Source organism: Zootoca vivipara, chromosome 2, assembly GCF_965207765.1.
Source record: "Zootoca vivipara chromosome 2, rZooViv2.hap1.1, whole genome shotgun sequence".
Lineage (NCBI taxonomy): Eukaryota > Metazoa > Chordata > Lepidosauria > Squamata > Lacertidae > Zootoca > Zootoca vivipara.
The window spans coordinates 117,092,976-117,105,280 of NC_142584.1; the positions used below are offsets into that span (position 1 = coordinate 117,092,976).

Consider the following 12,305-nt stretch of genomic DNA (forward strand, 5'->3'; position numbering starts at 1 on the left):
ACTGGTGCGCTGGTGCAGAGGCCATCAAAGGGGTATGCCCAAGGACACACCTGGGGAGAAAAAGAAACAAAACACGACAGAGAGACTGCACATGGTGATGTAATGCATGTCCCCCAACAACCACCAGCCCACTGTTGACCCACAGGAGAAAATTGGAGGGTCTAGGGAATATCTGCAAACAGGGCAATAGGGAAAAGCTCAGACAGAGCTAGGTTGCTTGACAGAGCCAAGTCATTTAATTAGGTTTAGAGCCATCGGTTGGCAACTCTCATTGTTCTACACTGCCGTGGGGGCCAGCTTGGCATGTTTGCCAACTCCACTCTACGGTGTTTCGCTTGGACAATGGAGTTAACCCTTTGATGTGCTCTTTCAAAAGGTGACAATTTTCAGGGTTGCTTTTGGGTAACAACAAATTCTGGACAGGGCAATAGGGAGTACCACTGTCTATTTTATGACAGCCTCTGAAGTGTTTGCTTTGTCCACTCCTCCAATACCCCCAAACCAGAGCCACCTTCAGGCTCCTCTCATCGTCCTCTGTTTCTGCCATGACAGGCAGCTTGGCGGGCCGCCAACCCCTTGGTGGGCCGTCAACCCTGCCCCACAGCGTTCTGTTTGGCCGACGGAGTCACCCCTCAGATGTGCTCTGCAACATGGGCACGGAGGGTTGTGAAAGCACACTCCAAATCTGTGTAGAAGATAGACATTGCCCTAAAAATGTGTACACATTCCTTTTCCATCCTTTTTCTTCCAATTATTCCAAATTTCTGCCCCCCGCCTGTCCTCCAGTTGCATCCCACTATCCCCCTTTTGCTCCTGAGGTTCAAAAGTACCCCACGTCCTCACAATGTCAGGTCTACTACTGTAGCTGCTGCTTCCAAGAGCCCCACCTTTTCCAACCCCAACATCCCATTCTTCATTTGCCACCCTCATACCTCATCACATAAACCTTCATGTACATTCCCACACATAACAGCAGTACTCTTCTCACATGTTCACTGATCAGTACTCTTCTCACATGTTCACTGATCATTGGGAGCTGTGAGACCCCCTTTCATCCCACTTGCTTAGAATGTTGTGCAAGAGGGGCTTATGACAAACCAATATCCTTCCTCCATTCTTTTCCTAGCCCATTTCAAAATTCATCCACTGCCTGCACACCACTCTCCCCTCACAAAACGTGAAAATGTGTTAAAAAAATAAAATACAGGGTGCATGAAAACTACAGGTCACAACTTCAGTTCAGCCAGTTGTAAAGGCAAGGCCAGAACTGCTGAAAACCTGAATAAAACATGAAAATGTGTTTTAAAAAATGAAATACAGGGTGCATGAAAACTACAGGTCACAACTTCAGTTCAGCCAGTTGTAAAGGCAAGGTCAGAACTGTTGAAAACCTGAATAAAACGTGAAAATGTGTTAAAAAACGAAATACAAGGCTGCAGGAAACTACAGTTCAAAATTACAGTTCAGCCAGCTGTCAAAAGCAAGGGCAGAACTGCAGAGAAACTCTTAAAAAATATCTATTTGTGTTAAAACAGTAAATACTGGGTGCAGGAAACTACATGTCATTCTGAAACCTTTAAAAATGTGAAATAGGTGAACAGGTAAATGACAATTCAGTAAAAACTAGTAAGTATCCAATAAGAGCAGGAGGTCTGAGTCTGGTGACATGAGAAAGCAATGCAACAACACACATACTTCTCTTCCCCCCACCTTGGCCATAAGCAGTGGAAGAGAACAAAATATGATACAATTCATACTGCTAGTCAGAGAACAAAGGGATTACACACACACACTTTAGGGGTGCCCCCTCCATTTGCTCCCAGAGGGGAGGGGGGTGGATGGAGAGGAGAGGGGAGGGTGCGTACGTGCGTGAGGGTGAAGGTGGTACCCTGCACACACCCCCACTGCGCGCGCGCACACACACACACACACAATACAAAGGCCCATCACTGTAGAGACCTTTTAAGGAACAGTCTCCTTTTAAGGAACAGCTGACTCATTGAACAGGCTCAGATTCACATAAGTGCACAAACAAATTCACAATTCACACAAGATTCTGGGTCAAGGTAGGCATTAAAAGCCAGAGCAGTTCAGGGGGGCTCGCTTTAAAAGCCAGAGCAGTTCAGGGGGGCTCGCTTTAAAAGCCAGAGCCGTTCAGGGGGGGTCGCTTTAAAATCCAGAGCAGTTCAGGGGGGGGGCTCGCTTTAAAATCCAGAGCAGTTCAGGGGGGGGGCTCGCTTTAAAATCCAGAGCAGTTCAGGGGGGCTCGCTTTAAAAGCCAGAGCAGTTCATGGGGGCTCGCTTTGAAAGCCAGAGCAGTTCAGGGGGGCTCGCTTTAAAAGCCAGAGCAGTTCAGGGGGCTCGCTTGAAAATCCAGAGCATTTCAGGGGGGGCTCGCTTTAAAAGCCAGAGCAGTTCAGGGGGGGCTCGCTTTAGAAGCCAGAGCAGTTCAGGGGGGCTCGCTTTAAAAGCCAGAGCAGTTCAGGGGGGCTCGCTTTAAAAGCCAGAGCCGTTCAGGGAGGTCGCTTTAAAAGCCAGAGCCGTTCAGGGGGGCTCGCTTTAAAAGCCAGAGCAGTTCAGGGGGGGCTCACTTTAAAAGCCAGAGCATTTGAGGGGGGGCTCGCTTTAAAAGCCAGAGCAGTTCAGGGGGGGCTCGCTTTAAAAGCCAGAGCAGTTCAGGGGGGGCTCGCTTTAAAAGCCAGAGCAGTTCAGGGGGGGCTCGCGTTAAAAGCCAGAGCAGTTCAGGGGGGCTCGCTTTAAAAGCCAGAGCAGTTCAGGGGGGCTCACTGTAAAAGCCAGAGCAGTTCAGGGGGGCTCGCTTTGAAAGCCAGAGCAGTTCAGGGGGGCTCGCTTTAAAAGCCAGTCATTCAGGGGGGGTCGCTTTAAAAGCCAGAGCAGTTCAGGGGGGCTCGCTTTAAAAGCCAGAGCAGTTCAGGGGGGCTCGCTTTAAAACCCAGAGCAGTTCAGGGGGGCTCGCTTTGAAAGCCAGAGCAGTTCAGGGGGGCTCGCTTTAAAAGCCAGAGCAGTTCAGGGGGGCTCGCTTTGAAAGCCAGAGCAGTTCAGGGGGGGGCTCGCTTTAAAAGCCAGAGCAGTTCAGGGGGGCTCGCTTTAAAAGCCAGAGCAGTTCAGGGGGGGCTCGCTTTAAAAGCCAGAGCAGTTCAGGGGGGGCTCACTTTAAAAGCCAGAGCAGTTCAGGGGGGCTCGCTTTAAAAGCCAGAGCAGTTCAGGGGGGCTCGCTTTAAAAGCCAGAGCCGTTCAGGGGGGGTCGCTTTAAAAGCCAGAGCAGTTCAGGGGGGGGGCTCGCTGTAAAATCCAGAGCATTCCAGGGGGGCTCGCTTCAAAAGCCAGAGCAGTTCAGGGGGGCTCGCTTTGACAGCCAGAGCAGTTCAGAGGGGCTCGCTTTGAAAGCCAGAGCAGTTCAGGGGGCTCGCTTTAAAATCCAGAGCAGTTCAGGGGGGCTCGCTTTAATAGCCAGAGCAGTTCAGGGGGGGGCTCGTTTTAATAGCCAGAGCAGTTCAGGGTGGCTCGCTTTAAAAGCCAGAGCAGTTCAGGGGGGCTCGTTTTAAAAGCCTGACCCCCCAAAAATAAACATTAATAAACCGTAAAATAAAGATTGACTTTTGAAATGAAGCAAACTCTACATTTACTTTCATCATTCATTACTACTTCCTTTCACAATTTTATTTTTTATTAATGCTTCTTTGACTCCATGCCGAACAAGTTCTGATCCCAGATTGAAATGGGTCAACATATTAGCTTGCCAAGGGGTATGAGTGGGTGGATTCAGGAGTTGTCAATGCATCCTCATGGAAAAGGGTAGTCCTAGTTGTCTTGAAATTTGTGGTGGCTTTATCGCTCCTGAAAATTTCCAATATGAGCCAATTGGTTTATGATGACTACTACTAAGTGATAGCTAGTACCGGTTGTTTGGGAAGTGTAGATGATGGAGAGGATTGTGGCAGAACATTTGCGAACATAGATTCTATGAGCTTGGAGCTTTTGTAATTGTCCTGCCACAAACCAGAGCTGGGTCTACCTTAACAAAATGGTGTTTTGCTAAGACTCTTCAAAGAAGCTAAAAATCAGACTCTACCAACTTCACTTTTTGTAGTTAGGTGTGCTTTTGTGTTCAGATCAGGCCTGAGTATGATAATGTAGCACTTGGGAATAAAGATGCAGCCCAGAAGTCCAGCACTAGAGGCCAACATAGAGAAGACCTGCACAGCTACCATGTACTTCCCCTTGGTGCTCAGGTAGGTAGGCACAAAGGACACCCAAACACTGCAGAAGACCAGCATGCTGAAGGTGATCAGCTTGGCCTCATTGAAGGACCCTGGAAGCTTTCTAGCTTGGAAAGCCACCGTGAAGCAGATGGCCGACAGGAAGCCCATGTAGCCAAGGACAGTGTAAAACATAACAACAGATCCTTCATTGCATAGAAGGATGATCTCTCCAGCCTGGGAGTGCATGTCAAAGTCTGGGAATGGAGGAGAGGTACCCAGCCAGATGGTGCAGATGATAATTTGCATACCGGAACCTGAAAGGACAATGGAGTTGGCCAGACTCTTCCCCAGCCATCTCCTCACCTTGTTCCCTGGCTTTGTGGCCAAGAAGGCCAGCACCACAGTGATGGTTTTTGCCAACACAGAAGAGACAGCGAATGAAAATATGATGCTGAAGGCTGTTTGTCGGAGAAGGCAGGTCACTTTCCTTGGCCGGCCGATGAACAGGAAGGAGGACAAAAAGGAAAGCAGGAGGGAGCTGAGGAGGATATAGGATAAGTCTCGATTGTTAGCTTTGACTATGGGAGTTTCCTTGTATTTAATGAAGATTCCAAGGACAACACCAGTGGTTAAGGAGAAGAAGTGGGCAAAGCAAACCAGGAGGATCCCCAAGGGTTCTTCATAAGTGAGAAATGTTACAGTCTTGGGGATACATTTGTCTCGTGCTTGATTTGCATGCTGATCTTCTGCGCATTTGGTGCAATGCTTTGCATCTGAAGAAAAGAAGGACTTCAGTATCACTAACAAAACTCTTACATCTGTAACTGTGTGTATTCCAACACAGTGGGACAATATACCGATGTGGAAGAGGTCAGGAAATCAGAGAAGGACATTTCCCTGGCTGTGGACGGGATTTTCTTGAAGAGCCCTAAATCGTACACAGACTGAAAATGGGATGCTTAAGCCATTTTTGAGCATTTTACTCTGACGTAGGCATCATCAAATTTACTTCTTAGGAACCCCTAAATCTCAGAGTATGAGAACAGATTACAGAGTGTTCTCCTTCTATAAGGAAAGTTTACACATGTTCTGTTTTATTTCATTCATTGATTCTTATTTGTGTTCCAATTCTATTACCGTATACTTAGCATGGAAAGTATCTCTAAGGTGTGCACAGAAAACTAAAGCAACAGCAGGCAACTTAAGCAATGATCAGTTATTTATAAAAATGTTACCCTAATACAAGATTACAATATATGTAGAAACGAATATCACTCCTTGTCCTTCTGACGCACTTCACCTCACAGACTCCGTGCTCTCACCAAGATCATAAACAAACTCACAGCTCTCCCACAATAATCTGACAAACTGCTGATCTCACAGTTCTTTCTGTAACCTCTGCCCTCTTCTCCTCCAGGTCCAGGTCCTGTGGAGAGCATGATTTAACCCAGAAAAGGGATGCAGAGCATGGTGCGGTCTGCCTGCTGATCTCTCCCCTTTCCCTCCACAGTGTATACAGGGAAGGTTTCCCAAAGTAGTTGCTTTGAACTGAAATGTATTGTGTTAACGGTGGAGACTGAAATTACAGAAGCCTTGAAAGTTGAGAAATGCCGTTAAAATCTTCACCGAAATATCTGAATGAATGGTTTATTTACTCATCAGTGAATGTATTAAAGATATCAAATTAATGTACAAACGGGAATACTGTACAATTGTACCTTGATCTCAAACAGAATGTGTTGCGGGAGTCCATTTGACTCCTGAAAACGTTCAAAAACCAGAGCATTCACATACAGGTTTCAATCGTTCGGGATCCAATTTCTTCAGCAGCCAAGGCATTTGAGATCCATGGTTTGACTGTACAGTGGTACCTCTACCTATGAATTTAATGCATTTTGAACGCATATTTGTAAGTCAAAAAAAATTGTAAGTCGAATCCCATAGGAATGCATGGGGAGAAAAAAATCGTAAGTAGAAAAAATCCTATCTAAACCGCATCCAAGATGGCAGATGGAGCTCTGTTCGTAAGTAGAGTTATTCGTAAGTAGAGGTACCACTGTAATACAATTTCAATCTCAGGACCTCAATGAAAGGAAAATACTGAACCACAGCATCCTCATTCGGGAGAACATGCAAACCCACAATCAAAATGAGAACCACAAATCACATGGTGCTGGAATGACCTCACTGCTGGCTGTAGGTGACTGTCCCTGGGGAGGGGCATTCTGTGAGCAGGGTGCCACAGCCAAATGAATTCATTTCCGTCCGTACTCCTCTATTTTCAGATAGTGTGGGTATCTGGAAGAAAGCCCTGACTTATGAATATGGTGTAACAGAATCTTAGAATCTTAGTGTTGGAAGGGAACCAAACGTCATCTAGTCCAACGCCACGGAATTATTTTTTTTGGGGGGGGGGAAATGTTGGACATGGAAATTAATAAATCCTTGAAATTAATAAATAGTAGTTTTTTTTAATTATTTGGAGTATTGAACGGAAGATTGAAAGCTACTGGAAAAATACAGACTAATCTTCCATCCAAGTTGGGGCCTCACGTGACAAAAGCTGTTAATGGCCCATCTGAGAGAAATTCTTTTGCCTGGGAGGAAAAAAGGTGACTTCCGGTCTGGCGCCATTGGAAGCCGGTGGGGAATTTTCGGGTTCCGAGGTTCCTGGTGCCTCAGAGGGGGGGGGGGGGGTAGAGCCGCTTGAGTGAAGCGGCCACCCTGAGAACCCCCAAATTTGGCTTTTTGGGGACGTGGGCACCCACTGAGCTCCTTTGAGCCCCGTTCACCGCCCAAAAACCTCCTTTTTGGGGGAGTGACGTGCGCAGGCAGAGCGGGACGGAGCCTTGGGTGAATTCGCTATCTCTGAGGCGTTAAGCTCCGTGCCGGCGACAACGCGCGCTAGATACCTCCAAATAAAGAAATGATTTGGAACTGTAAGTAAAGAAATCTTATAATTTGGAAGGAATTTGTACTTAGGAGGGGAATCTAAAAGAAAACGGAGGTCGTTTCCCCCCCCCCTACCGAGATACCAACAAGCAATTGCCAAGCCTGCAGCCATAATGCTAGAACGGAACTCTGGACTTTGCTAAAAAGTAAATTGAACCCCTCCCCAGTGGTAGCGGAGCCAAGGGGAGGTGACTGACTTTTAGTTTGGATTTCTGCAAAATTTGGATTTAAATAAGAACAAGCTCTCCGGTAGTGGGGTGACAGAAACCTGGATGCACCGGCCAGCCAAGTGAGGATTTCCTCTCTGACACAACAGCCTATGCGCCATATTGAAACCTGAGAAGACAAAGGACGGAGCTAGTCAAAACAATCGAACATGATGTGTGAGAAAGGGATACAAAGTGTATGGGAAAAAGTTCAAGAGGTGATGATGGGAGTTAAAGAATACACAAGACTTACAAAGTTATGCATTGAAACCCAGCACCGACTTCTCCTCGTATATAGCACTGAGACACAGACGGAAACTTCAGAAAATAAGAACTTTAATCTTTCAAGAGAAGAAGACCGAGAGGAGCTCCAGACTTCGAACGAAGTGCAACCAGTGGGAGAGGTTGCACGGGACATGTGTTATAACAATAGAGCTGCATCGTATAGAGATTTCCAGGAACTGCTTCTCTCAGTGAGAGAGGGAGAGCAGGTTCCTGGCAAAAGCAATCAAGTTGTTCCAAAGACCAAAGATGTGGCCTGGATTCGAAGCTCCTTAGTGAGAGAGGGGAGGCAAGAGCCAGGCGAAGAACATGTTAATTGGGAGGCTAAGAAAAAGAAAAAACCGGACTGGGGTTGGCAGAGAGGTTGGTGGAGTGAAGAAGCTGGGCTGGAGTAGGTGAGAGACGGAGTGGGTTGAGAGGTATTGTAACTAAGGGATGGATTAAATGGTTTGGAATTGGACTGTACACAGGAGCTGGTTGGGATATCTAGGGGACTGTCATCCGGTGGAGGAGGGGGGGATATTAGAATTTAAATTGCGAAATGGGGTGAAAGAATATTAGATTTCATAAGTTAGAATATTTTTAGCGAAAATCAAGAGGCTAAAGGGTATAATTAGAGGATTAATCAATCTGTTATTTACATTTACATCTATCAATAATGGGAAGAATATCGACTATAAAAATGATGATACTGCCAAAAATTCTATTCTTGTTTCAGATGTTACCGATCATTGGGAAAAATGAGATTTTTGATAATTGGAGACGCGACTTAAGTAGATTTATATGGGGTAAAAAGAAACCTAGAATCCAATTTAAAATTTTGACAGATAGCAAAGAGAGAGGAGGTTGGGGTGTACCGGATTTAAAACTGTATTACGCCGCAGCAAATCTGTGCTGGCTAAAAGAATGGATTATATTAGAGAATAGAGAAGTATTAGATTTAGAAGGTTTCAGGAGCTCTCTTGGCTGGCATGCATATCTTCTACAAGAAAATGAAAAGATCTACAAGGAATTCTCAGATCACGTGATTAAAAATTCAATATTTAGGGTTTGGCTGGAGTACAGGAAATTATTAGAACCAAAGACACCGTGGTGGGCATCGCCCCTCGAGATGACGGCCCTGGGGGGGGGAGGAAACAAAGATAGATGGTTAACATATCAAGACCTGATAAAAGTGACAGACAACCAATATATTCTGAAACCATATGAGGAAATTAAGAATCACTGTGCAAGCTGGCTGCAGTACAATCAAATTCAAAGTCTGTTTATGAAACATAAGGGAATTGGCTTCCAAGAAAAAAGATCAAAATTACAAGAGATGTTAATTGAAGGTGGGGGAAGACAATTGGCAGCATTATATAAATTCCTGTTGGAATGGAATCTAAAAGATGAGATAGTTAAAGTTGTTATGGTAAAGTGGGCACAGGATTTTGACAGGGTTATTGATTGTACACAATGGGAGAAATTATGGACAGAAAGTATAAGATTTACAGCTTGCACAGCGATAAAGGAAAATATATTGAAGATGGTATATAGGTGGCACCTAACGCCAGAAAAATTAGTAAAGATTTATAAAAAAGGCTCAAATAAGTGCTGGAAGTGCCATGTGCAAGTAGGATCGTATATGCACTGCTGGTGGCAGTGCAAAAAAATTCAAGGGTTCTGGAATATGATTTATGAGAAGCTAAAGAGGATGTTAAAGTGCACATTCGGAAAGACCCCAGAGCTGTTCTTGTTAAGCATGATACCCGAGGGTATACCCAGTGACAGGAAGAACATCTTATTGTACGCGGTGGTAGCGGCGAGGACTCTTATAGCACAGAGATGGAAAGGGGAAGAGATACCGACTTTATGGGATTGGCAAAATAAATTAATAGAGTATATGAATCTAGCAAAGATGACAGCTTACATAAGAAACACCCCAAATCAAAAAATCCAAAAGGAATGGAAATTACTAGAGGAATATCTAGCAAAGGAAGGTTTAAAATCGGAGTTGGTGATTTGCTTAAATTAAAATCTGTACAAATAGACAACACACTTCAGGTTAAAGTAGGTTCATCTACCCGGAAGTGGCCGGGGGCGAAAGTTGGAGTAAAACAAGTAAAGAAAAGACTACAATATAAGGTATCAGTACGCAGACAACTGGAAGTATCTTGGTTTTTGTTTCATTTTTTCTTCTTCTTTTTTTTCCTCTTGATTCTCTGATTTCCATATCATTTTCTGTGTTTTCTCTTGATTATTTTTCCCCCCGCATTATGCTTGATGTGTAATGTGCGAGTTATTTGGGAATCAGTTAGCTTTTTGAGTTAGTATATATATGCATGTAGGTACATATATATATATACATGTCATCTCTGATCAGTATGTTTGGTTATTATGATTTTTGTATGTCTGGTTTGGTCTATGTTTGAATTTGAGTTCTGGTTCATGTATTTGTTTATAGATTATTTGGTTGCTTTTCTTTTTTTTGTTCCTTTTTCTCAGTTTTCCTTTTCTGTTTTCTGTATGTTTTTTGTATTATGTAAATTTTAAGAATTTGAAATAAAGTATTTAAAAAAAAATCAATCTGTTATGTGGTTTAAAGAATTTTATATAAGGTATTAATTTAAGGATTAGCTTAGTGAGATGTTAGAAAGCTAAATTTTATAAGAACATTTTTAGTTAATAATTAAGAGGTTAAAGGGAATAATCAGAGTAATGAGAAATTTGTTATGTGCCATAAGGAATTTTTATGTTAGGTATTATTTTAAGAGTTAAATGGAGATGTTTAGAACTGTTTAATTAGAAAAATTGCTAATAGGGGTTACAATTAGGCTCGGGAAGAGAGGAGCGGGGAAGTCAAAGTTATGATAGTGTTATGAATATAAGATTGTTTTTTTGTTTTTTGCCTTTTTTCTTTGTTTTTTCCTTGTTTTTTTCCTTTTTTGATGTTTGTTTATATGATATTATGATGTAAGATGATGATATGAATGGAAATTTTAAGTTGAAAATGCCAATAAATACAATTTTAAAAAGAAGAAAGAAAAAAGGTTGCCATGGTGATGGAGTGTGCATTTGAAGTGTCAGGAAAAGACAGTCCTTAGCAAGGTGTGCTGGGAAGAAGAAGGCAGTGAAGGAGGAGAGCCCCATCTTGGACGGGCTGGCTGAAGGCTGGCAGGGAGAGAGGCCTTGCATTGAGTGCTGCACTGCTATGGGGAACAAGACCCTCTTGAAAGGACCATACTCTAAGACCTGGTTCAACACTGTGAGAACAGGGCTATGGAGTAGATGTCCTCTCCCTTTCCTCTGGAGTCACCCACCTTCCTGAACGGAGATGGTCCCTTCCGCACAAGGAGCACAATCATAGCAGCAAACGGGCTCTCCTTCTTTAGTCACTCTGGCATATCCAGGGCGACAGCTTCCGGTGCATCTTGAATGAGGCACGACCTACAAAATAAGGAGAAGGGGGATCAAAGAAGATCAACAGAAATAACAGACATCATCTGAAGGCCCTGACTGGAGAAAGTGCTGAAATAATTTTTTTTAGAATACTGATGCCAGGTTAGAAAACTTAAAAATGGTAATGAGACCCTTTCAAATTTTGTAGGACTGTGCAGAGGTCATCTTGTTTCTGACATAAAGTTTCATCTTTAAAAAGAATAAAGGTATTTAGAAAAGGTCAATTAATTAAACTCTCTATTGCCTTTTTAACTGTGTGTGGGATTTATTGTTCCTGTTTGCTGCTATGATAAGTCTTTTTGTGTTTTTATAAGCAGTTGGCATTATTGGGCAGCTGTTAAAGTCCACATGCCAGATATGGCTCCTCTGTCAACTTTGGGCCCATTGATGCATTGTCATCTCTCCCTCTGAGTGGATGAAAAAGGGAAAGTGTAAGGACAGCCTCTCCACTCTTTGCTCCTCTCCAACTGAATTCCTATGCAAAACAGAGAGAGCAAGGAAAACAACAGAGATGTACACATCTGGGAAGTGGCAGTTGTCCCGGGAGGGGCAAGCTTAGGGATAATATAAAATGGGCCCCTATTGGGAAATTATCCGAATTTAGCAAATTTAGCCTGTGTGGTGTAGGGGTTAGAGGGTTGGACAAAACCCCGGGAGACCAAGCCTCCAATTGCCACTCAGCCATGAAGCTGCTTGGGTGACCTTGGGCCGTTCACTTCCTCTGAATATGTCCTACTTCACAGGGTTGTTGTGGGAATAAAACAAAGAGGCAACAAACCATATATAGCATTTTGAACTCTATAGAGAAAAGGTGGGATATATCAGGTATAAAGGCATTTCTGAAGTATGAAAGCTATAGAAGCTGAAAGAAGCCACTGAAGCTTACGGAAGATGAAGAAGGAGAGAAGGAGAAGGAGGAGGAGGAGTAGTAGTTTGGATTTGATATCTCGCTTTATCACTACCCGAAGGAGTCTCAAAGCGGCTAACAATCTCCTTCCCCTTCCTTCCCCACAACAAACACTCTGTGAGGTGAGTGAGGCTGAGAGACTTCATTTTTTTTAGAATACTTTTTATTAGTTTTTATATAAAAAACAAAACACATTATGTATATGTTCTGTCCCTCCATCCTCCCTCCCCCCACCAGTCCACTTCTGCCACCAGTAGGACCAGTAGGCGTTGAGAGCAGAAGGGGTCCATTTTAAGG

At 43.9% G+C, this 12,305-nt stretch overlaps 1 protein-coding gene across 1 annotated transcript; it reads right to left on the reverse strand.

The window, feature by feature from the left end:
- Positions 1-3,679: 3,679 nt before the first annotated feature.
- LOC148687163 (vomeronasal type-2 receptor 26-like) lies at positions 3,680-5,099 on the reverse strand (the record flags this gene model as incomplete). Its single annotated transcript, XM_088662528.1, has 1 exon — positions 3,680-5,099. A coding segment is annotated over one exon (1,017 nt), but the record flags the coding sequence as incomplete, so codon positions are not given.
- Positions 5,100-12,305: the final 7,206 nt, after the last annotated feature.